Below are 26052 nucleotides of genomic sequence, written 5' to 3'. Positions count from 1 at the left end.
AGTTACCAAGGACTGTGACTTTCATCTCAAAGCCAACCCTTTCTTTCTCTCTGTCTCACTCTCTCTCTCTCTCTGGCCTTGATGAAGCTGGTAAAATGTGGGAGAGATCGTTGCAGCAGAGAACTGAGCACGGTCTCCATTCACCATTCGGCAAGGAAGCAAGGTCCCCACTGTAGCGGCCGTCAAGGAACTGAATCCCGCCAGTGAGCATGTAAGTGAAGTGAGAAGTATCTTCTTCCCCAGTGGGGCCCTCACCTGAGACCCCAGTGCCAGGCAGCACCTTGTGTGCAGCCCTGGGAAACCCTGTGAAATGAAGGGTCTAGGTGGGCCGTCCCTACCGAGATATCGGATCCTCAGAAACGGAGATCATAAATGAGTGTCACTTGAAACTGCTAAATTTTGCAGTAATACTGTGTAAGAAGGGATATCCAGAACAAATTCATCTAGGACGACTCCACACACAGGTGAGAAAGGAGGATTTAAAAAGTGCAGAGAAGGGGTGCCTGGGAGGCTCAGCGAGTTAAGCCTCTGTCTTGGGCTCAGGTCACAATCTCGGGGTCCTGGGATCGAGCCCTGCATTGGGCTCTCTGCTCCACAGGGAGCCTACTTCCCTCTCTCTCTGCCTGGTTCTCTGCCTACTTGTGATCTCTCTCTATCTCTCTGACTCTGTCTCTGTCTCTCTCTCACTCTCTGTCTAACAAACAAATAAATAAAGAAGTAAATTAAAAAAAAAAAAAAGAACCGTGTAGAGAATGAGAAGTGTTAAAACTGATGTAGTCCTAAAGCCAGAAAGTCCAAATGGCCTCGATTCCCTAGGAGAGGTCTGGGGGCACTCCAGGAGTCATCAAGTATCGGTGTCAGCAGGTCACTGAGGTAGCACTGCCTATTCTCTGAAGTGAGAGGTTGTGTTGGGATTGCTGGGACCAGGAATATGCTCCCTTGGAATAATGGGAGGATAATATCTCTGAATGGCCGAGTCCAGATTGCAGCATTGAACTCGAGAAAGTAATGTGTGTATTATTATGTGATGGCCCACCAGAGTGGAATGCCAAGGGTCAGAATGATGTGAAACCCTCAGGGGCCTAACGATATGGATCATAGGGCATGGTGTCCGTCATAATAGGATATAGGCAGCCGGGGGCTGGGGAGGTGGACGTGGCTCCTGGGGAGCTCAGTCGGCTTCTGCCTTTGGCTCAGGTCATGGTCCTGGAGGGTTGGGATGGAGTCCTGCCTCGGGCTCCCTGCTCAGTTGAGAGTCTGCTTCTCCATCAGCCCCTCATCCTGACTGGGCTTGGTCTCTCTCCATCTCTGTCTCTGTCTCTCTTTCTCCCCCTGGAACAGTCAAACAAGGATATAGGTAACCAAATATGGTGCACCTTTGTGTGTGTGCACACACATACAACACACACACACACAGAGGCGTGTGTGTGTGTGTGTGTGTGTGTCTTATAAAGAGCTTAAGAATAAAAGAACAAAGGCCGAGGTCCTTGATCCCAATGGAAGGTCATGATCCCTGACACAGTTTGAAGACCTCAGGCTGTTCTCAGACCTATTAACCCATCAATGGAGAGACCAGTCTTTTTGGGTGGAGGACCCCAGGAAGTGTCTATCATAGAATTTCCTTAGTCCTTGCCCAAGAATCTGTAGCCGTTGACCCCTGGGAATCTGGAATACTCATATGTTGGCAGGCTGTTGGACATGGGATCTGTGTTGAACTGGACTGCAGGATATCCAGAACCTTTCATGGCCCTGTATGAATACATGGATCTAGAGGTTAGAGGGCAAGGAGAAGTTCCCACATCATCTTCATCCCGGTGATCCATTTGGGGGAATTTGTGCCTCCTTCTCCTCTAATTGTAGGCTGTGTGCATCTAGGGGTCGTGTCTCCAAAGGAGGAAAGCTAGCTTGAGGGGAACACGGTCAGATGTGATTGGTACGAAAACTCCGGCTGGCACCTTATCCCTCTGGGTTTCTAGTGTTGGGAAATCATCAAGCACAGAAGAGAGCTCTGGGAGCCATTAGGAAGATGTTTAGCATTGGGCTGATCTACAGGAGCATTCTTGGTATTCCTATTCCCAGGATCAACCGCCGATGAGCAAGTAGTGTATCCTGAAGGGGACATAGGAATCATGGGCTCAGCACTCTCAGGGATGGGGCTGGAGGTCTGTGCCGCCAGGCAAGTCAGCTAAAGGAGCAGAGGAGCCACCCTCTAACTCCCTGTCTTGTAAGTTTTTCTAGAAGTGGTGGCAGACCCCATGGAGCGGGGTTAATGAGAGCAATCCATAGACCTGAGCAGAGGCAGGGGTAGATATGGATATTCATTTGGGCGTCTTTGGCCTTAAATGCCCTGATCCACACGCGAGTGCAGAGTATGGGCTACGCATGGCTCACGCTGTTTGCGCACACTGCTCTGCAGGGAATTGTGTCAGCCCGGGGGTGGACCACAGCTGGACGTCTGGCCCCTCCCTTCTTTCTATGCACCAGGGGTTGTCCACGGCTAGTGATAAGTGAGTACATAGGCTCAACCCCCTTGCCTCTAAGAGGAGCAGTCCCCTTCCCCAGTCCATACCCCTCATCTGTGGGGTCGGAACGTGGGGGTGGAATTGGACGGAAACCACATTTTGCATTCGTTCCTTTTAGACCCCTACTATGTCTCCCTCCATGTCTTCTTCTTCTTCTTCTTCTTCTTCTTCTTTTTAATGATTTTATTTACTCTTTTGAGAGGGAAACAGTGAGAGAGAGAGAGCATGAGAGGCGAGAAGTTCAGAGGGAGAGGCAGACTTCCCATGGAGCTGGGAGCCCGATGCGGAACTCGATCCCGGGACTCTGGGACCATCATCTGAGCCGAAGGCAGTTGCTCAGCCAATGGAGCCACCCAGGTGCCCTCTCCCTCTGTTTCTTACGCATTTCTCCTGAGGGCTCTCCCTTGCACATCGTGTTTTAGTCTCTGGTTTTTTGAGTGCGGTGTAAGCATCACAGATGGGGACAGTTCCCCTCAAACAGGCCTCCTCTAGGGAGACAGCTCCTAACCTGGTGGTCTAAGTTTCTCATGGGAGAGTGTCCTGTCCCTCAGGGGCGGAGAATGATGCTTTAGGAATGGGAGACTAATAGTCTAAGACCAAGTGTGCAAGTACTGTAGGAAGAAACAGCTATAGAGTGAAATGATAAGTGCTTCAGTGGAGATTCATGCTCGGGGTGGCCTGCCACCACGGTTACCGAGCCTGTTGTATGGAGATGTTTTGAAGGCCCTGATCCTGAGCTCCGGAAGGCTGGAGTTAGGGTGATGTCCGGAGCAGACTCCAACAACAGAGGTCTGAGAGCAAGTAGTTTGTTTGGGAGGTGATCTCAAGAAGTGCCGTAGGGAACGTGAGAAGCGATGCAGGGAAGGGATGGAAGCCAATCCAGAGTGATTTCCAGAGCAGGTAAGCCCTGTAGGTAGCTGAGGTGCAGTCCTGGCTGAGGCCCCCGGTCTCACACCCCCCACTCGAGGGGATAGGGGCTAAAGGGGCTGGAGCACTTCATCCACCAAGTGCTGCCCGCTGGTTGAGGACTTCTCCTCGAGACTTCCTCTCCCTAGCTGTGGCCTGCCAAGAATTTCCTCCCTCATCTAGACAAAGGGCTCAGCAAGAGCAGCGGGTGCTTGCTATCAACCACCAGTGTCGATGTCAGCATGGAAGGTGCTGAGGGGATTGAGGTGGAAATCCTGAAGTTATGCAGTGGACTCCCCTTTCTGCAGGGAGCACCAGAAATACATCCGACCTGCTAAGGATAACCATTCACGAGGGAAAAATAATGAGACACAAGGCCCTTCGATCTGTATGCCTGGAGATGTTCAGGTTTATTTGAGGTATAGGAGCATCTCCGTATGAGGAGACCTGGCAGGAAAGAAGAGTGTGCTTGGGATGACACGCTGGCTGAGAGATTTCAGAGAAAATGCAAGGTCCGTATTCCCTTGGGAGGGAGCTAGTAAGAAGGAGGTGGGGAGGAGGGTGTTGTTGGTGGGGGAGTACATTTGGAGGCCACGTAGGTTGAAAGGGCGGCCGGAACTGAGGTTTGACAGTTGGCCTGTCACGATTCCGCGCTCAGTGGGACTACCCGAGGAAGACTGGTTGATGAAAGAAAGCGGGGTGCCAGCCAGGATCCTCAGCAGCAGAAGCCACTAGAGCAGGTTGGGGAGCAGCAGGTGGTCTAGCAACAGCTGGGGCGGCAGCAGCTGGACACACAGCAGCTGGGGCGGCAGCAGGTGGTCCTGCAGCAGGTGGTCTGGCAGCAGGTGGGGCGGCAGCAGCTGGAGCCACAGCAGCTGGGCCTGCAGCAGCTGGAACCGCAGCAGGAGGGGCGGCAGCAGCTGGACACACAGCAGCTGGGGCGGCAGCAGGTGGTCCTGCAGCAGGTAGTCTGGCAGCAGGTGGGGCGGCAGCAGCTAGAGGTGCAGCAGCTGGGCCTGCAGCAGCTGGAGCCACAGCAGCTGGAACCACAGCAGGAGGGGCGGCAGCAGCTAGAGATGCAGCAGCTGGGCCTGCAGCAGCTGGAGCCACAGCAGCTGGAGCCACAGCAGGAGGGGCGGCAGCAGCTGGACACACAGCAGCTGGGACGGCAGCAGGTGGTCCTGCAGCAGGTGGTCTGGCAGCAGGTGGGGCGGCAGCAGCTAGAGGTGCAGCAGCTGGGCCTGCAGCAGCTGGAGCCACAGCAGGAGGGCTGGCAGCAGCTGGACACACAGCAGCTGGGGCGGCAGCAGGTGGTCCTGCAGCAGGTGGTCTGGCAGCAGCTGGGGCGGCAGCAGGACTCCTCGCCACAGCCCTGGTCAGAGCAGACGGAGCCACAACAGGAGTTGACCATGGTGTCAGAGGCTGGAGGTTCTGGGTGGGTTTCCAGGAAAGCGAAGGTCTTGAGTGTGGAAGTGTCTGTCCTCGTGCCGTGGCCTCTGTATACTGCCCAAACCGGGTGATTTGTCAGCACGTCTTCCTTGTTGTTGTTTACCCATTATTTAAGTAATTATCAGAGGCACAGCAGTGTTTGCCTATGTAATGGTTTGAGCCCGTGGGACACAAATTTTCTTTTCTAGATGGGATCAATTCTGTCAGGTCTGCTTTTCCTCCTGACTCACACCACTGGCATCTTCTGGACCACACTGTCTTCTCTTCTTCCTCTGCAGAGGGCTGTTACCTGATAGGTGGCATTTGCAATTACATTCTTCCTCTCCCTTCGTGTATCCCCTAGCAGGATGGGATCAGGGCCAACCTATCTCTGGTCGTGCATTTCTTCCAATGGTCAGTGGGGAGGAAATTCCATGTGCATAGGGTGGCATGTGGCAAGGGGCACGAGACAGGAGGAAAAGGCCCTGTAGTATGGGTCACTGTTGAGCAATGAGGAAGGGGACAGCTGTCTTGTTGACCTCTGCCACGGGAATGGGTTTTCTGGGGGGTGTTTCTGTCTTTGGGTCACGTTGTCTACCCTAAAGCCGTGGCAGGCCACTATCTGAATGGTTCCCGCCACTGCCCTGATTCGTAGTTCCGGAAGCGTTAAGTTTGCGCTCACATATCTTTGTGTTGCCTTTCTCTGGATGGTCTTTAGATTCTGAAAGACTTCGCCTCATCTTCCTTCTTACGTCGTTTGTATTTAAAAATACTCTTCAACAGAACGGAAAGGAAATGTAGCAAAATACGAATGTGCCTCCCCTCAGAATTTATCCCCAGACCTGGGAAAGGTACAGCACATTTTGTGTGTGTGGGGTGGGGAGGGGTGTGGGGGGCTGTCCACTGGACTTCGGAATGGATGTTAGCCAAGGTAACTTTGTTCAGTTACTGTTTCGCCTGCTCTACGTAGCGATAGTCCAACGTTGGGATGGGACAGTCATCCGAAGGGCCTGTTAAATATGTCGGGACACATCCTCCAGGTTCTGCTTGCATGGGGAGCCTGAGGTTTGGCATTTCTGACAAGTACCCAGATGATGTTGATGTTGAAGTCCCAGGGACCATCCTTAGAGTCGTACTCCTCTATTCTGTTCATTCGTGCTTTGAGCAAGTGCCTCTGTCAGGTTCCTCACCACTGCTTTTCGATTATAGGAGGCACCCACCACCACACACACACACAACTGCAACATGCCATGCAAAGATCCAGCAGAGCCCATAGTAGTGTCATTTAACGAAGTTTAAGGCAAAGTGGCCAAGATGACAATTTGTTAAAGACAGAGATTTATTCATAAAGAAATAATGTCGTCACTCTTTCTTGTTTGCCTTTTATGATTGATTTTCTGTTTTTGGTGGACTTGACACAGAGTGAAGTTAAAAAGTCCTTTGTGTAGTCAACCACAGTGGTGAATTTTGATACACAGAAGCCCATCCGTGTAATCTCCGCACCTGTTGGGATAGAACATTTCCATTATACGGGACGGGCCCCACCTGCCCTTTAGTAACGTCCTCTCAGTCACCGAGGTGATTGCTGTTTCAGTAGGTTTTCTTTTACCATGGGATATCTTTTGATCTGGAACATCAAACAGACACTACATCTAGGTCTAGTGTACATGCTTGTGTGTGTGTGTGTGTGTGTGTGTGTGTGTGTGTGTGTGAGTGTGTGTACATACTATTCATAGAGTCTACAGAATTTGTCTTTGGTTGGGCACCATTGACTTGGCTTCTGCCTGTAAGAATCACTGATGTTGATGCACATGTATCACTAGCTCAGTCAGCGCCGTCCTAGTGACGTTCCAAGACTCCTTTGAAGTCATAGCTTTAAATTTCATGGTAGGGCGGCCATCCAATCCTAAAGGTAAGCTTTCATTTTAAATCTTGAATAGAGTATGGGTTTCAGTTCACCCTAAATTTTTAAACAATTCTTTCATCTGATGGAAAATGCATAGGACTGAAAAACATGTGACCTATATGAGCATAAGATACAAAACAGTTATGGAGCAAATACTTGTATAGCCGAAGCTTGAGTCACGAAATAGAACTTTGTTGCCACCAAGAAAGCTCTTGATATGTCTTTTGTTGACCAGAGTCGTTTTTTCCATGCTACAGATGATTACCGTGCTGATTCTTCAAGTAACGTTTTCATTCGTTTTCCTTATGGTTTAATTAGGTAGGTATGCACACCTAAACAGCATAGTTTGATTTTCGTATGTTTCTGATTTTTAAAAAGAGAATTCTGATTTGATTTTTTCACTCAGTATTATGGAAGAGGTCTGGTAGGCAGACTCCAAGAAGGCCTTCAAGAGGCTATCCACCGCTCGGTGTTCACGGTCTCCTGTATTTCCCTCCCGTCAAGTAACGTGTTTCTAAACCATGGCAGATGGCACCATCAAGGGGCTGAGTTACCAAGGACTGTGACTTTCATCTCAAAGCCAACCCTTTCTTTCTCTCTGTCTCACTCTCTCTCTCTCTCTGGCCTTGATGAAGCTGGTAAAATGTGGGAGAGATCGTTGCAGCAGAGAACTGAGCACGGTCTCCATTCACCATTCGGCAAGGAAGCAAGGTCCCCACTGTAGCGGCCGTCAAGGAACTGAATCCCGCCAGTGAGCATGTAAGTGAAGTGAGAAGTATCTTCTTCCCCAGTGGGGCCCTCACCTGAGACCCCAGTGCCAGGCAGCACCTTGTGTGCAGCCCTGGGAAACCCTGTGAAATGAAGGGTCTAGGTGGGCCGTCCCTACCGAGATATCGGATCCTCAGAAACGGAGATCATAAATGAGTGTCACTTGAAACTGCTAAATTTTGCAGTAATACTGTGTAAGAAGGGATATCCAGAACAAATTCATCTAGGACGACTCCACACACAGGTGAGAAAGGAGGATTTAAAAAGTGCAGAGAAGGGGTGCCTGGGAGGCTCAGCGAGTTAAGCCTCTGTCTTGGGCTCAGGTCACAATCTCGGGGTCCTGGGATCGAGCCCTGCATTGGGCTCTCTGCTCCACAGGGAGCCTACTTCCCTCTCTCTCTACCTGGTTCTCTGCCTACTTGTGATCTCTCTCTATCTCTCTGACTCTGTCTCTGTCTCTCTCTCACTCTCTGTCTAACAAACAAATAAATAAAGAAGTAAATTAAAAAAAAAAAAAAAGAACCGTGTAGAGAATGAGAAGTGTTAAAACTGATGTAGTCCTAAAGCCAGAAAGTCCAAATGGCCTCGATTCCCTAGGAGAGGTCTGGGGGCACTCCAGGAGTCATCAAGTATCGGTGTCAGCAGGTCACTGAGGTAGCACTGCCTATTCTCTGAAGTGAGAGGTTGTGTTGGGATTGCTGGGACCAGGAATATGCTCCCTTGGAATAATGGGAGGATAATATCTCTGAATGGCCGAGTCCAGATTGCAGCATTGAACTCGAGAAAGTAATGTGTGTATTATTATGTGATGGCCCACCAGAGTGGAATGCCAAGGGTCAGAATGATGTGAAACCCTCAGGGGCCTAACGATATGGATCATAGGGCATGGTGTCCGTCATAATAGGATATAGGCAGCCGGGGGCTGGGGAGGTGGACGTGGCTCCTGGGGAGCTCAGTCGGCTTCTGCCTTTGGCTCAGGTCATGGTCCTGGAGGGTTGGGATGGAGTCCTGCCTCGGGCTCCCTGCTCAGTTGAGAGTCTGCTTCTCCATCAGCCCCTCATCCTGACTGGGCTTGGTCTCTCTCCATCTCTGTCTCTGTCTCTCTTTCTCCCCCTGGAACAGTCAAACAAGGATATAGGTAACCAAATATGGTGCACCTTTGTGTGTGTGCACACACATACAACACACACACACACACACACAGAGGCGTGTGTGTGTGTGTGTGTGTGTGTGTGTCTTATAAAGAGCTTAAGAATAAAAGAACAAAGGCCGAGGTCCTTGATCCCAATGGAAGGTCATGATCCCTGACACAGTTTGAAGACCTCAGGCTGTTCTCAGACCTATTAACCCATCAATGGAGAGACCAGTCTTTTTGGGTGGAGGACCCCAGGAAGTGTCTATCATAGAATTTCCTTAGTCCTTGCCCAAGAATCTGTAGCCGTTGACCCCTGGGAATCTGGAATACTCATATGTTGGCAGGCTGTTGGACATGGGATCTGTGTTGAACTGGACTGCAGGATATCCAGAACCTTTCATGGCCCTGTATGAATACATGGATCTAGAGGTTAGAGGGCAAGGAGAAGTTCCCACATCATCTTCATCCCGGTGATCCATTTGGGGGAATTTGTGCCTCCTTCTCCTCTAATTGTAGGCTGTGTGCATCTAGGGGTCGTGTCTCCAAAGGAGGAAAGCTAGCTTGAGGGGAACACGGTCAGATGTGATTGGTACGAAAACTCCGGCTGGCACCTTATCCCTCTGGGTTTCTAGTGTTGGGAAATCATCAAGCACAGAAGAGAGCTCTGGGAGCCATTAGGAAGATGTTTAGCATTGGGCTGATCTACAGGAGCATTCTTGGTATTCCTATTCCCAGGATCAACCGCCGATGAGCAAGTAGTGTATCCTGAAGGGGACATAGGAATCATGGGCTCAGCACTCTCAGGGATGGGTCTGGAGGTCTGTGCCGCCAGGCAAGTCAGCTAAAGGAGCAGAGGAGCCACCCTCTAACTCCCTGTCTTGTAAGTTTTTCTAGAAGTGGTGGCAGACCCCATGGAGTGGGGTTAATGAGAGCAATCCATAGACCTGAGCAGAGGCAGGGGTAGATATGGATATTCATTTGGGCGTCTTTGGCCTTAAATGCCCTGATCCACACGCGAGTGCAGAGTATGGGCTACGCATGGCTCACGCTGTTTGCGCACACTGCTCTGCAGGGAATTGTGTCAGCCCGGGGGTGGACCACAGCTGGACGTCTGGCCCCTCCCTTCTTTCTATGCACCAGGGGTTGTCCACGGCTAGTGATAAGTGAGTACATAGGCTCAACCCCCTTGCCTCTAAGAGGAGCAGTCCCCTTCCCCAGTCCATACCCCTCATCTGTGGGGTCGGAACGTGGGGGTGGAATTGGACGGAAACCACATTTTGCATTCGTTCCTTTTAGACCCCTACTATGTCTCCCTCCATGTCTTCTTCTTCTTCTTCTTCTTCTTCTTCTTCTTTTTAATGATTTTATTTACTCTTTTGAGAGGGAAACAGTGAGAGAGAGAGAGCATGAGAGGCGAGAAGTTCAGAGGGAGAGGCAGACTTCCCATGGAGCTGGGAGCCCGATGCGGAACTCGATCCCGGGACTCTGGGACCATCATCTGAGCCGAAGGCAGTTGCTCAGCCAACGGAGCCACCCAGGTGCCCTCTCCCTCTGTTTCTTACGCATTTCTCCTGAGGGCTCTCCCTTGCACATCGTGTTTTAGTCTCTGGTTTTTTGAGTGCGGTGTAAGCATCACAGATGGGGACAGTTCCCCTCAAACAGGCCTCCTCTAGGGAGACAGCTCCTAACCTGGTGGTCTAAGTTTCTCATGGGAGAGTGTCCTGTCCCTCAGGGGCGGAGAATGATGCTTTAGGAATGGGAGACTAATAGTCTAAGACCAAGTGTGCAAGTACTGTAGGAAGAAACAGCTATAGAGTGAAATGATAAGTGCTTCAGTGGAGATTCATGCTCGGGGTGGCCTGCCACCACGGTTACCGAGCCTGTTGTATGGAGATGTTTTGAAGGCCCTGATCCTGAGCTCCGGAAGGCTGGAGTTAGGGTGATGTCCGGAGCAGACTCCAACAACAGAGGTCTGAGAGCAAGTAGTTTGTTTGGGAGGTGATCTCAAGAAGTGCCGTAGGGAACGTGAGAAGCGATGCAGGGAAGGGATGGAAGCCAATCCAGAGTGATTTCCAGAGCAGGTAAGCCCTGTAGGTAGCTGAGGTGCAGTCCTGGCTGAGGCCCCCGGTCTCACACCCCCCACTCGAGGGGATAGGGGCTAAAGGGCTGGAGCACTTCATCCACCAAGTGCTGCCCGCTGGTTGAGGACTTCTCCTCGAGACTTCCTCTCCCTAGCTGTGGCCTGCCAAGAATTTCCTCCCTCATCTAGACAAAGGGCTCAGCAAGAGCAGCGGGTGCTTGCTATCAACCACCAGTGTCGATGTCAGCATGGAAGGTGCTGAGGGGATTGAGGTGGAAATCCTGAAGTTATGCAGTGGACTCCCCTTTCTGCAGGGAGCACCAGAAATACATCCGACCTGCTAAGGATAACCGTTCACGAGGGAAAAATAATGAGACACAAGGCCCTTCGATCTGTATGCCTGGAGATGTTCAGGTTTATTTGAGGTATAGGAGCATCTCCGTATGAGGAGACCTGGCAGGAAAGAAGAGTGTGCTTGGGATGACACGCTGGCTGAGAGATTTCAGAGAAAATGCAAGGTCCGTATTCCCTTGGGAGGGAGCTAGTAAGAAGGAGGTGGGGAGGAGGGTGTTGTTGGTGGGGGAGTACATTTGGAGGCCACGTAGGTTGAAAGGGCGGCCGGAACTGAGGTTTGACAGTTGGCCTGTCACGATTCCGCGCTCAGTGGGACTACCCGAGGAAGACTGGTTGATGAAAGAAAGCGGGGTGCCGGCCAGGATCCTCAGCAGCAGAAGCCACTAGAGCAGGTTGGGGAGCAGCAGGTGGTCTAGCAACAGCTGGGGCGGCAGCAGCTGGACACACAGCAGCTGGGGCGGCAGCAGGTGGTCCTGCAGCAGGTGGTCTGGCAGCAGGTGGGGCGGCAGCAGCTGGAGCCACAGCAGCTGGGCCTGCAGCAGCTGGAACCGCAGCAGGAGGGGCGGCAGCAGCTGGACACACAGCAGCTGGGGCGGCAGCAGGTGGTCCTGCAGCAGGTAGTCTGGCAGCAGGTGGGGCGGCAGCAGCTAGAGGTGCAGCAGCTGGGCCTGCAGCAGCTGGAGCCACAGCAGCTGGAACCACAGCAGGAGGGGCGGCAGCAGCTAGAGATGCAGCAGCTGGGCCTGCAGCAGCTGGAGCCACAGCAGCTGGAGCCACAGCAGGAGGGGCGGCAGCAGCTGGACACACAGCAGCTGGGACGGCAGCAGGTGGTCCTGCAGCAGGTGGTCTGGCAGCAGGTGGGGCGGCAGCAGCTAGAGGTGCAGCAGCTGGGCCTGCAGCAGCTGGAGCCACAGCAGGAGGGCTGGCAGCAGCTGGACACACAGCAGCTGGGGCGGCAGCAGGTGGTCCTGCAGCAGGTGGTCTGGCAGCAGCTGGGGCGGCAGCAGGACTCCTCGCCACAGCCCTGGTCAGAGCAGACGGAGCCACAACAGGAGTTGACCATGGTGTCAGAGGCTGGAGGTTCTGGGTGGGTTTCCAGGAAAGCGAAGGTCTTGAGTGTGGAAGTGTCTGTCCTCGTGCCGTGGCCTCTATATACTGCCCAAACCGGGTGATTTGTCAGCACGTCTTCCTTGTTGTTGTTTACCCATTATTTAAGTAATTATCAGAGGCACAGCAGTGTTTGCCTATGTAATGGTTTGAGCCCGTGGGACACAAATTTTCTTTTCTAGATGGGATCAATTCTGTCAGGTCTGCTTTTCCTCCTGACTCACACCACTGGCATCTTCTGGACCACACTGTCTTCTCTTCTTCCTCTGCAGAGGGCTGTTACCTGATAGGTGGCATTTGCAATTACATTCTTCCTCTCCCTTCGTGTATCCCCTAGCAGGATGGGATCAGGGCCAACCTATCTCTGGTCGTGCATTTCTTCCAATGGTCAGTGGGGAGGAAATTCCATGTGCATAGGGTGGCATGTGGCAAGGGGCACGAGACAGGAGGAAAAGGCCCTGTAGTATGGGTCACTGTTGAGCAATGAGGAAGGGGACAGCTGTCTTGTTGACCTCTGCCACGGGAATGGGTTTTCTGGGGGGTGTTTCTGTCTTTGGGTCACGTTGTCTACCCTAAAGCCGTGGCAGGCCACTATCTGAATGGTTCCCGCCACTGCCCTGATTCGTAGTTCCGGAAGCGTTAAGTTTGCGCTCACATATCTTTGTGTTGCCTTTCTCTGGATGGTCTTTAGATTCTGAAAGACTTCGCCTCATCTTCCTTCTTACGTCGTTTGTATTTAAAAATACTCTTCAACAGAACGGAAAGGAAATGTAGCAAAATACGAATGTGCCTCCCCTCAGAATTTATCCCCAGACCTGGGAAAGGTACAGCACATTTTGTGTGTGTGGGGTGGGGAGGGGTGTGGGGGGTGTCCACTGGACTTCGGAATGGATGTTAGCCAAGGTAACTTTGTTCAGTTACTGTTTCGCCTGCTCTACGTAGCGATAGTCCAACGTTGGGATGGGACAGTCATCCGAAGGGCCTGTTAAATATGTCGGGACACATCCTCCAGGTTCTGCTTGCATGGGGAGCCTGAGGTTTGGCATTTCTGACAAGTACCCAGATGATGTTGATGTTGAAGTCCCAGGGACCATCCTTAGAGTCGTACTCCTCTATTCTGTTCATTCGTGCTTTGAGCAAGTGCCTCTGTCAGGTTCCTCACCACTGCTTTTCGATTATAGGAGGCACCCACCACCACACACACACACAACTGCAACATGCCATGCAAAGATCCAGCAGAGCCCATAGTAGTGTCATTTAACGAAGTTTAAGGCAAAGTGGCCAAGATGACAATTTGTTAAAGACAGAGATTTATTCATAAAGAAATAATGTCGTCACTCTTTCTTGTTTGCCTTTTATGATTGATTTTCTGTTTTTGGTGGACTTGACACAGAGTGAAGTTAAAAAGTCCTTTGTGTAGTCAACCACAGTGGTGAATTTTGATACACAGAAGCCCATCCGTGTAATCTCCGCACCTGTTGGGATAGAACATTTCCATTATACGGGACGGGCCCCACCTGCCCTTTAGTAACGTCCTCTCAGTCACCGAGGTGATTGCTGTTTCAGTAGGTTTTCTTTTACCATGGGATCTCTTTTGATCTGGAACATCAAACAGACACTACATCTAGGTCTAGTGTACATGCTTGTGTGTGTGTGTGTGTGTGTGTGTGTGTGTGTGAGTGTGTGTACATACTATTCATAGAGTCTACAGAATTTGTCTTTGGTTGGGCACCATTGACTTGGCTTCTGCCTGTAAGAATCACTGATGTTGATGCACATGTATCACTAGCTCAGTCAGCGCCGTCCTAGTGACGTTCCAAGACTCCTTTGAAGTCATAGCTTTAAATTTCATGGTAGGGCGGCCATCCAATCCTAAAGGTAAGCTTTCATTTTAAATCTTGAATAGAGTATGGGTTTCAGTTCACCCTAAATTTTTAAACAATTCTTTCATCTGATGGAAAATGCATAGGACTGAAAAACATGTGACCTATATGAGCATAAGATACAAAACAGTTATGGAGCAAATACTTGTATAGCCGAAGCTTGAGTCACGAAATAGAACTTTGTTGCCACCAAGAAAGCTCTTGATATGTCTTTTGTTGACCAGAGTCGTTTTTTCCATGCTACAGATGATTACCGTGCTGATTCTTCAAGTAACGTTTTCATTCGTTTTCCTTATGGTTTAATTAGGTAGGTATGCACACCTAAACAGCATAGTTTGATTTTCGTATGTTTCTGATTTTTAAAAAGAGAATTCTGATTTGATTTTTTCACTCAGTATTATGGAAGAGGTCTGGTAGGCAGACTCCAAGAAGGCCTTCAAGAGGCTATCCACCGCTCGGTGTTCACGGTCTCCTGTATTTCCCTCCCGTCAAGTAACGTGTTTCTAAACCATGGCAGATGGCACCATCAAGGGGCTGAGTTACCAAGGACTGTGACTTTCATCTCAAAGCCAACCCTTTCTTTCTCTCTGTCTCACTCTCTCTCTCTCTCTCTCTGGCCTTGATGAAGCTGGTAAAATGTGGGAGAGATCGTTGCAGCAGAGAACTGAGCACGGTCTCCATTCACCATTCGGCAAGGAAGCAAGGTCCCCACTGTAGCGGCCGTCAAGGAACTGAATCCCGCCAGTGAGCATGTAAGTGAAGTGAGAAGTATCTTCTTCCCCAGTGGGGCCCTCACCTGAGACCCCAGTGCCAGGCAGCACCTTGTGTGCAGCCCTGGGAAACCCTGTGAAATGAAGGGTCTAGGTGGGCCGTCCCTACCGAGATATCGGATCCTCAGAAACGGAGATCATAAATGAGTGTCACTTGAAACTGCTAAATTTTGCAGTAATACTGTGTAAGAAGGGATATCCAGAACAAATTCATCTAGGACGACTCCACACACAGGTGAGAAAGGAGGATTTAAAAAGTGCAGAGAAGGGGTGCCTGGGAGGCTCAGCGAGTTAAGCCTCTGTCTTGGGCTCAGGTCACAATCTCGGGGTCCTGGGATCGAGCCCTGCAATGGGCTCTCTGCTCCACAGGGAGCCTACTTCCCTCTCTCTCTGCCTGGTTCTCTGCCTACTTGTGATCTCTCTCTATCTCTCTGACTCTGTCTCTGTCTCTCTCTCACTCTCTGTCTAACAAACAAATAAATAAAGAAGTAAATTAAAAAAAAAAAAAAAAGAACCGTGTAGAGAATGAGAAGTGTTAAAACTGATGTAGTCCTAAAGCCAGAAAGTCCAAATGGCCTCGATTCCCTAGGAGAGGTCTGGGGGCACTCCAGGAGTCATCAAGTATCGGTGTCAGCAGGTCACTGAGGTAGCACTGCCTATTCTCTGAAGTGAGAGGTTGTGTTGGGATTGCTGGGACCAGGAATATGCTCCCTTGGAATAATGGGAGGATAATATCTCTGAATGGCCGAGTCCAGATTGCAGCATTGAACTCGAGAAAGTAATGTGTGTATTATTATGTGATGGCCCACCAGAGTGGAATGCCAAGGGTCAGAATGATGTGAAACCCTCAGGGGCCTAACGATATGGATCATAGGGCATGGTGTCCGTCATAATAGGATATAGGCAGCCGGGGGCTGGGGAGGTGGACGTGGCTCCTGGGGAGCTCAGTCGGCTTCTGCCTTTGGCTCAGGTCATGGTCCTGGAGGGTTGGGATGGAGTCCTGCCTCGGGCTCCCTGCTCAGTTGAGAGTCTGCTTCTCCATCAGCCCCTCATCCTGACTGGGCTTGGTCTCTCTCCATCTCTGTCTCTGTCTCTGTCTCTCTTTCTCCCCCTGGAACAGTCAAACAAGGATATAGGTAACCAAATATGGTGCACCTTTGTGTGTGTGCACACACATACAACACACACACACACACACACACAGAGGCGTGTGTGTGTGTGTGTGTGTGTGTGTGTGTCTTATAAAGAGCTTAAGAATAAAAGAACAAAGGCCGAGGTCCTTGATCCCAATGGAAGGTCATGATCCCTGACACAGTTTGAAGACCTCAGGCTGTTCTCAGACCTATTAACCCATCAATGGAGAGACCAGTCTTTTTGGGTGGAGGACCCCAGGAAGTGTCTATCATAGAATTTCCTTAGTCCTTGCCCAAGAATCTGTAGCCGTTGACCCCTGGGAATCTGGAATACTCATATGTTGGCAGGCTGTTGGACATGGGATCTGTGTTGAACTGGACTGCAGGATATCCAGAACCTTTCATGGCCCTGTATGAATACATGGATCTAGAGGTTAGAGGGCAAGGAGAAGTTCCCACATCATCTTCATCCCGGTGATCCATTTGGGGGAATTTGTGCCTCCTTCTCCTCTAATTGTAGGCTGTGTGCATCTAGGGGTCGTGTCTCCAAAGGAGGAAAGCTAGCTTGAGGGGAACACGGTCAGATGTGATTGGTACGAAAACTCCGGCTGGCACCTTATCCCTCTGGGTTTCTAGTGTTGGGAAATCATCAAGCACAGAAGAGAGCTCTGGGAGCCATTAGGAAGATGTTTAGCATTGGGCTGATCTACAGGAGCATTCTTGGTATTCCTATTCCCAGGATCAACCGCCGATGAGCAAGTAGTGTATCCTGAAGGGGACATAGGAATCATGGGCTCAGCACTCTCAGGGATGGGGCTGGAGGTCTGAGCCGCCAGGCAAGTCAGCTAAAGGAGCAGAGGAGCCACCCTCTAACTCCCTGTCTTGTAAGTTTTTCTAGAAGTGGTGGCAGACCCCATGGAGCGGGGTTAATGAGAGCAATCCATAGACCTGAGCAGAGGCAGGGGTAGATATGGATATTCATTTGGGCGTCTTTGGCCTTAAATGCCCTGATCCACACGCGAGTGCAGAGTATGGGCTACGCATGGCTCACGCTGTTTGCGCACACTGCTCTGCAGGGAATTGTGTCAGCCCGGGGGTGGACCACAGCTGGACGTCTGGCCCCTCCCTTCTTTCTATGCACCAGGGGTTGTCCACGGCTAGTGATAAGTGAGTACATAGGCTCAACCCCCTTGCCTCTAAGAGGAGCAGTCCCCTTCCCCAGTCCATACCCCTCATCTGTGGGGTCGGAACGTGGGGGTGGAATTGGACGGAAACCACATTTTGCATTCGTTCCTTTTAGACCCCTACTATGTCTCCCTCCATGTCTTCTTCTTCTTCTTCTTCTTCTTCTTCTTCTTTTTAATGATTTTATTTACTCTTTTGAGAGGGAAACAGTGAGAGAGAGAGAGCATGAGAGGCGAGAAGTTCAGAGGGAGAGGCAGACTTCCCATGGAGCTGGGAGCCCGATGCGGAACTCGATCCCGGGAGTCTGGGACCATCATCTGAGCCGAAGGCAGTTGCTCAGCCAACGGAGCCACCCAGGTGCCCTCTCCCTCTGTTTCTTACGCATTTCTCCTGAGGGCTCTCCCTTGCACATCGTGTTTTAGTCTCTGGTTTTTTGAGTGCGGTGTAAGCATCACAGATGGGGACAGTTCCCCTCAAACAGGCCTCCTCTAGGGAGACAGCTCCTAACCTGGTGGTCTAAGTTTCTCATGGGAGAGTGTCCTGTCCCTCAGGGGCGGAGAATGATGCTTTAGGAATGGGAGACTAATAGTCAAACCAAGTGTGCAAGTACTGTAGGAAGAAACAGCTATAGAGTGAAATGATAAGTGCTTCAGTGGAGATTCATGCTCGGGGTGGCCTGCCACCACGGTTACCGAGCCTGTTGTATGGAGATGTTTTGAAGGCCCTGATCCTGAGCTCCGGAAGGCTGGAGTTAGGGTGATGTCCGGAGCAGACTCCAACAACAGAGGTCTGAGAGCAAGTAGTTTGTTTGGGAGGTGATCGTTTGAGAAGCGATGCAGGGAAGGGATGGAAGCCAATCCAGAGTGATTTCCAGAGCAGGTAAGCCCTGTAGGTAGCTGAGGTGCAGTCCTGGCTGAGGCCCCCGGTCTCACACCCCCCACTCGAGGGGATAGGGGCTAAAGGGCTGGAGCACTTCATCCACCAAGTGCTGCCCGCTGGTTGAGGACTTCTCCTCGAGACTTCCTCTCCCTAGCTGTGGCCTGCCAAGAATTTCCTCCCTCATCTAGACAAAGGGCTCAGCAAGAGCAGCGGGTGCTTGCTATCAACCACCAGTGTCGATGTCAGCATGGAAGGTGCTGAGGGGATTGAGGTGGAAATCCTGAAGTTATGCAGTGGACTCCCCTTTCTGCAGGGAGCACCAGAAATACATCCGACCTGCTAAGGATAACCATTCACGAGGGAAAAATAATGAGACACAAGGCCCTTCGATCTGTATGCCTGGAGATGTTCAGGTTTATTTGAGGTATAGGAGCATCTCCGTATGAGGAGACCTGGCAGGAAAGAAGAGTGTGCTTGGGATGACACGCTGGCTGAGAGATTTCAGAGAAAATGCAAGGTCCGTATTCCCTTGGGAGGGAGCTAGTAAGAAGGAGGTGGGGAGGAGGGTGTTGTTGGTGGGGGAGTACATTTGGAGGCCACGTAGGTTGAAAGGGCGGCCGGAACTGAGGTTTGACAGTTGGCCTGTCACGATTCCGCGCTCAGTGGGACTACCCGAGGAAGACTGGTTGATGAAAGAAAGCGGGGTGCCGGCCAGGATCCTCAGCAGCAGAAGCCACTAGAGCAGGTTGGGGAGCAGCAGGTGGTCTAGCAACAGCTGGGGCGGCAGCAGCTGGACACACAGCAGCTGGGGCGGCAGCAGGTGGTCCTGCAGCAGGTGGTCTGGCAGCAGGTGGGGCGGCAGCAGCTGGAGCCACAGCAGCTGGGCCTGCAGCAGCTGGAACCGCAGCAGGAGGGGCGGCAGCAGCTGGACACACAGCAGCTGGGGCGGCAGCAGGTGGTCCTGCAGCAGGTAGTCTGGCAGCAGGTGGGGCGGCAGCAGCTAGAGGTGCAGCAGCTGGGCCTGCAGCAGCTGGAGCCACAGCAGCTGGAACCACAGCAGGAGGGGCGGCAGCAGCTAGAGATGCAGCAGCTGGGCCTGCAGCAGCTGGAGCCACAGCAGCTGGAGCCACAGCAGGAGGGGCGGCAGCAGCTGGACACACAGCAGCTGGGACGGCAGCAGGTGGTCCTGCAGCAGGTGGTCTGGCAGCAGGTGGGGCGGCAGCAGCTAGAGGTGCAGCAGCTGGGCCTGCAGCAGCTGGAGCCACAGCAGGAGGGCTGGCAGCAGCTGGACACACAGCAGCTGGGGCGGCAGCAGGTGGTCCTGCAGCAGGTGGTCTGGCAGCAGCTGGGGCGGCAGCAGGACTCCTCGCCACAGCCCTGGTCAGAGCAGACGGAGCCACAACAGGAGTTGACCATGGTGTCAGAGGCTGGAGGTTCTGGGTGGGTTTCCAGGAAAGCGAAGGTCTTGAGTGTGGAAGTGTCTGTCCTCGTGCCGTGGCCTCTATATACTGCCCAAACCGGGTGATTTGTCAGCACGTCTTCCTTGTTGTTGTTTACCCACTATTTAAGTAATTATCAGAGGCACAGCAGTGTTTGCCTATGTAATGGTTTGAGCCCGTGGGACACAAATTTTCTTTTCTAGATGGGATCAATTCTGTCAGGTCTGCTTTTCCTCCTGACTCACACCACTGGCATCTTCTGGACCACACTGTCTTCTCCTCTTCCTCTGCAGAGGGCTGTTACCTGATAGGTGGCATTTGCAATTACATTCTTCCTCTCCCTTCGTGTATCCCCTAGCAGGATGGGATCAGGGCCAACCTATCTCTGGTCGTGCATTTCTTCCAATGGTCAGTGGGGAGGAAATTCCATGTGCATAGGGTGGCATGTGGCAAGGGGCACGAGACAGGAGGAAAAGGCCCTGTAGTATGGGTCACTGTTGAGCAATGAGGAAGGGGACAGCTGTCTTGTTGACCTCTGCCACGGGAATGGGTTTTCTGGGGGGTGTTTCTGTCTTTGGGTCACGTTGTCTACCCTAAAGCCGTGGCAGGCCACTATCTGAATGGTTCCCGCCACTGCCCTGATTCGTAGTTCTGGAAGCGTCAAGTTTGCGGTCACATATCTTTGTGTTGCCTTTCTCTGGATGGTCTTTAGATTCTGAAAGACTTCGCCTCATCTTCCTTCTTACGTCGTTTGTATTTAAAAATACTCTTCAACAGAACGGAAAGGAAATGTAGCAAAGTACGAATGTGCCTCTCCTCAGAATTTATCCCCAGACCTGGGAAAGGTACAGCACATTTTGTGTGTGTGGGGTGGCTAGGGGTGTGGGGGGTGTCCACTGGACATCGGAATGGATGTTAGCCAAGGTAACTTTGTTCAGTTACTGTTTCGCCTGCTCTACATAGCGATAGTCCAACGTTGGGATGGGACAGTCATCCGATGGGCCTGTTAAATATGTCGGGACACATCCTCCAGGTTCTGCTTACATGGGGAGCCTGAGGTTTGGCATTTCTGACAAGTACCCAGATGATGTTGATGTTGAAGTCCCAGGGACCATCCTTAGAGACGTACTCCTCTATTCTGTTTGTTCGTTCCTTGAGCAAGTGCCTCTGACAGGCTCCTCACCACTGCTTTTTGATTATTGGAAGCACCCCCCACCGCGCACACACACTACTGCAATATGCCATGCAAAGAACCAGAAGAGCTCATAGTAGTGTTATTTAACTAAGTTTATGGCAAAGTGGCCAAGATGACAATTTGTTAAAGGCATAGATATATTCATAAAGAAATAATGTTGTTACTTTTTCTTGTTTGCCTTTTATGATTGATTTTCTGTTTTTGGTCGACTTGACACACATTGAAGTTAAAAAATCCTTTGTATAGTCATCCATAGTGGTGCATTTTGGTACTCAGAAGCCCATCCGTGTAATTCCCTCACCTGTCGGGATAGAACATTTCTATTATACTAGAATGTCTACACTTTTCTTTAATTAAGTTTCCCACAGTCATAAATGCAATTGTTTTTTTTCAGTTGGTTTTCTTTTACCATAGATGTCTTTTGACCTAGATCATCAAATAGATCTACATCTGTATGTTTTTGTTTGGGTGGAAGGTACCAGAGAATGTTGATGCTGTTAATGTGATCACCAAGAAAGCATGGTACTGGCATAAAAACAGGCACATAGACCAGTGGAACAGAGTGGAGAGCCTGGATATGGACCTTCCACTCTATGGTCAAATAATCTTCGACAAAACAGCAAAAAATATACAGTGGAAAAAAGACAGTCTCTCCAATAAATCGTGCTGGGAAAACTGGGCCGCTGTATGTAGAAGAATGAAACTCGACCATTCTCTTACACAGTATACAACGATAAACTCAAAATTCATGCTGTCAATGATAACAAATTTTCTCTTCCTTTAATGTCCTTGTGTGTGCACAAAGTATCAAATTTTCACGAAGCAGATTAGCAGGTGAAAATAAATTTTTATGGTATACACTTGGAATCTGAAGATACATTGAAATTCCAATGGCAACATGTTGCTTATATGAGCTAAGGAGAGGGTGGGTGCCTGAGGACACGAAGGGGAGGAAGACCTCCTAGGAAGGTGAGATGAGATGTTTAAAAAACATAGGTTTCCTTATTTTGCACATAAGTTTCTTAAGTGAAACGGAATCACCATTAATATTCTTTTTCTGGTACGAGCAGTGTTAAAGGGAAGATAAGGAACTTTTCTGGAATTTGCTGGGTTCTGATTCCCTTTAACTGAAAATGATGTTCATGTGAAAGTGACTCATTTTGAGGCAGCCTTTTCTTAGCACCTGTATCTCTCAGCATCATCCACGTCACATGTCAGATCATCCCCTCCTCAAGAGAAGCCACCCTGTGACCTCACAATCTCAAGAACATTTTCGTCTCTTACCGTAATGTACTCTATTTTTAAACTGTCTTCCTAACACTTACCTTTATTTGAAGTCACCATGTTCCATCTTCTGCTAATTGTTAGTTGCCCTTCTAGAATGTCAGCTCTTGGTGTTACATGCTGAGTTGCTTGAACAGTGCATGGTATATACAAAGCCTCTAATAAGTACTTATTGAATGAACGAATTTAGCACAAGATTCCTTGGGATCGTGTTCACGGTATGTTTGTACACATATATAAACATAGAAATATTTGTATCAACATGGGAAAAGTTCAGGGACAATGCCCATCAATTTGATTTAGAGATGGGAGGAAAGTCATTAGGGAGACGTTTACTTTGTACTTTATAATTTTTTTGAATGTTGGGATTATTAAAGATACTTTTGTCTTCTTTTTAGTATGTTTCAAATAAAATCAAGTTTCAAAATGAACAGGACATTTGGTTTAGCCTAGAGACATATCTTTTGAACTATCATTTCTTTTGATTACCTCTGCCAGATTTTGTGTGACATTTCCATTTTTGGGGTGAGGCCTCACGATAAAAGGCTGTTGACACCCTGGTGTGCATTGGTACATGCCAAACTTATTAACATGGCATCAACACCCTTCACACACCTACTTTTCTAACCCCATCTCCAGTCACTCTCTTATCTTCCTCATTGCTCCAAGCCCTAGTCCACACTTTTCAGATTCCACCCTTTGCAGTTCTATCCAATGCCCTGGAAAACCTACTCATTCTTCTTTATCTAGCAATAACATAGCTCAGATGCCACTCTATTATACCTTCTCTTGCTCCTTCAAACACTTTTTTGGCTCTAGTCCCTTGATATTCCCAAAGAGTACAACCCATCTTGGCTATGGAGCTGCAACAGTGTTGTTCTTCTTTGAATCCTCCACATCTATCAAAGTCCTTAGCACATATGACATACTCAGTAAAAGTTTTTGGAGCTTGAGGAAACATTTGAACAATGTTTAAGATCTTTTAAATTATATTATGATACTAAGTTATAAAATGTCCCCATAGAAACAATGTAATGAAATTTCATCAATTGAAAAACAAGAAGGCAGTTTGGTCTAATTTGGTTGGCTAGAACTGCTTGGGCGCCTGGTTGGCTCAGTGGGTTAAGCCGCTGCCTTTGGCTCAGGTCATGATCTCGGGGTCCTGGGATCGAGTCCTGCGTCGGGCTCTCTGCTCAGCGGGGAGCCTGCTTCCTCATTTCTCTCTCTGCCTGCCTCTCTGCCTACTTGTGATTTCTCTCTGTCAAATAAATAAATAAAATCTTTTAAAAAAAGAGTTGGTTGGCTAGAACTTTTAAAAATACTGCCTTTTAGCTTCTTTTCAATACATTTAAAGCATAAATGAGAATCTTAGCATCTAATGAATCATTGGATACTACATCAAAAACTAATGATGTACTATGTGTTGGCTAATTGAACATAGTTTAAAAGATAATAAAATTAAAATCATAGCTAAAGAATGCTTCTAAGTGATAAGTTCAAATGATAGGTACAGAATGATATGCAATGAGCAATTAACATTAAGTAGGTCCACACTGAGTTAAATATAACTTCTGTAATTATATTCACCATCTCAATTTGCCTTACAAGCAAATTTCATGTGGGTGCAGGCCAGGAAAAGTTGGCCTGCTCATGTCCCTGAAGGAATGTGTCTAAATTAAGGATATTCTATTGTGTGAATGTCATAACAAGACATTTAAAGGTTGTAGGAGACATTCAAGACATCCTTTTCTGGTGGAATGGTTCAGATAATGTGTCAGCCAACTAATGGATTATTGCCACAATACATGACACTCCCAGGAATGTATAATGCCCTTAGAATAGAATTACTTTCCTGATAGCAAAAGTGAGTCACTGATCCCACAGTCTTTAATGTTTAGAATATGCACAGCATCATGTGGGGATTGTGTTGGGGCCAGAAAAGCCCCAAGTGATTGATTCACTGTTGGGATCACAATAACAGGCCCATGTTTGCAGACAAGCTATGTGTTATTTAGAAATGTTCTTCTTGAAAGGTCTTTGTTGGGTTTGATAGAATCATAAAACTAGAGTCCTGTGGAGTTATATGTTTTCACTCACTTATGTATTTAGCAAACAGTGTTTGAAAGCTTTCCTATTCTGTTGTAGGCACTTTGCACATTATGCATGAAATCACAGTACTTGTGCCTTCCTCAAGTCTCAATAGTTCATTTTTTCCCTTGCTTCCCTTGCCTTTGGTGTTGTTCCTAGGAAGAAGTTGCTGCGGCTGAGGTCGAGGAGGTTGCTGCCTGTGTTCTCCTCAAGGATTTTGATGGATTCCTTTCTCACACTGAGGTCCTTCATCCATTTTTAGTCTGTTTTTGTGTGGTTAAGGAAATGGTCCAGTTTCATTCTTCTGCATGTGGCTGTCCAGTTTTCTCAACACCATTTGTTGAAGAGGCTATCTTTTTTCCATTGGACACTCTTTCCTGCTTTGTTGCAGATTAGTTGACCATAGAGTTGAGGGTCCATTTCTGGGCTCTCTGTTCTGTTCCACTGATCTATGTGTCTGATTTTATGCTAGTACCATACTGTCTTGATGACTGCAGCTTTGTAATGAAGCTTGAAGTCTGGAATTGTGATGCCACCAGCTTTGGTTTTCTTTTTCAATTTTCCTCTGGCTGTTCAGGGTCTTTTCTCATTCCATACAAATTTTAGGAGTATTTGTTCCAATTTTTGGTAAAAGTTGATGGTATTTTGATAGGGATTGCATTAAATGTGTAGATTGCTGTAGGTAGCATAGACATTTTCACAATACTTGTTCTTCCAATCCGTGAGCATGGAATGTTTTTCCATTTCTTTGTGTCTTCCTCAGTTTCTTTCATGAGAATTCTATAGTTTTCTGAGTACAGATTCTTTGCCTCTTTGGTTGGATTTATTTCTAGGTATCTTATGGTTTCCAGCTGTAAATGGAATCAATTCCTAAATTTCGCTTTTTTGTCTTCTTGTTGGTGTGTAGAAATACAACTGATCTCTATGCATTGATTTTATATCCTGACAGTTTACTGAATTCCTGTATGAGTTCTAGAAGTTTTGGGGTGGAGTCTTTTGGGTTTTCCACATAAAATATCATATCATCTGCAAAGAGTGAGAGTTTGACTTCTTCTTTGCTTATTTGGATGCTTTTAATTTCTTCTTGTTGTCTGATTACTGAGGCTAGGACTTCTAGTACTATGTTGAACAGCAGTAGTGATAGTGGACATCCCTGCCATGTTCCTGATCTTAGGGGAAAAGCCTTGTTTTTCCCCATTGAGAATGATATTCACTGTGGGTTTTTCATAGATGGGTTTTATGATATTGAGGTATGTACCCTCAATTTTTTATCCTCAGTATTTATCCCTATACTGTGAAAAGTTTTGATCAAGAAAGAATGCTGTACTTTGTGAAGTGCTTTTTCAGTATGTATTGAGAGTATTGTATGGTTCTTGTTCTTTTATTAATGTATTGTGTCATATCGATTGATTTGCAGATACTGAACCAACCTTGCAGCCCAGGAATAAATCCCACTTGGTCATGGTGAATATTTTTTTAATGTACTGTTGGATCCTATAGGCTAGTATTTTGGTGAGAGTTTTTGCATCCATGTTCATCAGGGATATTGGTCTGAAATTCTCCTTTTTGATGGTGTCTTTGTCTGGTTTTGGGTTAAGGTAATGCTGACCTCATAAAATGAGTTTGGAAGTTTTCCTTCCATTTCTATTTTGGAACAGTTTAAGGAGAATAGGTATTCTTCTTTAAATGTTTGGTAGAATTCCCCTGGGAAGCCATCTGTCCCTGGGCTCTTTTTTGTTGGGAGATTTTTGATTACTGCTTCAATTTCCTTACTGGTTAGGGGTCTGTTCAGGTTGTCTGTTTCTTCCTGGTTCAGTTTTGGTAGTTTATAGGTCTCTAGGAATGCATCTATTTCTTCCAGATTGTTAAATCTGCTGGCATATGGTTGCTCATAATATGTTGTTACAATGTATTTCTCTGGTGTTGATTGTGATCTTGCCTCTTTCATTCACGATTTTATTAATTTGTGTCCTTTCTGCTTTGTTTTTGA

The 26052-nt window shown here is 48.7% G+C and overlaps 3 protein-coding genes and 1 long non-coding RNA gene across 7 annotated transcripts in view; 1 reads left to right on the top strand and 3 right to left on the bottom strand.

Annotated features, from left to right (window-relative positions):
- Positions 1-26052, top strand: part of LOC122906242 — a 49123-nt gene that overhangs the window by 7160 nt on the left and 15911 nt on the right. Inside the window, exons 2-4 of the long non-coding RNA XR_006384525.1 lie at positions 88-211; positions 7398-7521; positions 14718-14841. This is a non-coding gene — a long non-coding RNA (uncharacterized LOC122906242). The remainder of the gene's footprint in view (positions 1-87; positions 212-7397; positions 7522-14717; positions 14842-26052) is intronic.
- Positions 4189-4839, bottom strand: LOC122906240 (keratin-associated protein 4-2-like). 2 transcript variants are annotated; one of them, XM_044247971.1, is made up of 2 exons: positions 4580-4839; positions 4189-4444 (listed from the first exon to the last, which is right to left on the bottom strand). In XM_044247971.1, exons 1-2 carry the CDS (start codon positions 4837-4839, stop codon positions 4189-4191), a joined length of 516 nt encoding a protein of 171 aa, XP_044103906.1. The 2 variants fall into 2 exon arrangements, with proteins under 2 accessions (XP_044103906.1, XP_044103905.1); XM_044247970.1 differs by having other exon boundaries at positions 4189-4663; positions 4715-4839.
- On the bottom strand, positions 11512-12162 carry LOC122906237 (keratin-associated protein 4-2-like). 2 transcript variants are annotated; one of them, XM_044247965.1, is made up of 2 exons: positions 11903-12162; positions 11512-11767 (listed from the first exon to the last, which is right to left on the bottom strand). In XM_044247965.1, the coding sequence occupies exons 1-2, from the start codon at positions 12160-12162 to the stop codon at positions 11512-11514; spliced, it is 516 nt and encodes a 171-aa protein (XP_044103900.1). The 2 variants fall into 2 exon arrangements, with proteins under 2 accessions (XP_044103900.1, XP_044103899.1); XM_044247964.1 differs by having other exon boundaries at positions 11512-11986; positions 12038-12162.
- LOC122906238 (keratin-associated protein 4-2-like) lies at positions 18822-19472 on the bottom strand. Of its 2 annotated transcripts, none has more exons than XM_044247967.1 (2): positions 19213-19472; positions 18822-19077 (listed from the first exon to the last, which is right to left on the bottom strand). In XM_044247967.1, exons 1-2 carry the CDS (start codon positions 19470-19472, stop codon positions 18822-18824), a joined length of 516 nt encoding a protein of 171 aa, XP_044103902.1. The 2 variants fall into 2 exon arrangements, with proteins under 2 accessions (XP_044103902.1, XP_044103901.1); XM_044247966.1 differs by having other exon boundaries at positions 18822-19296; positions 19348-19472.

This window comes from Neovison vison, chromosome 5 (genome assembly GCF_020171115.1).
Source record: "Neovison vison isolate M4711 chromosome 5, ASM_NN_V1, whole genome shotgun sequence".
In the NCBI taxonomy this organism is placed as follows: domain Eukaryota; kingdom Metazoa; phylum Chordata; class Mammalia; order Carnivora; family Mustelidae; genus Neogale; species Neogale vison.
Note: the sequence above shows the minus strand (reverse complement) of the source record. Positions and strands in the feature narration are given on the sequence as shown.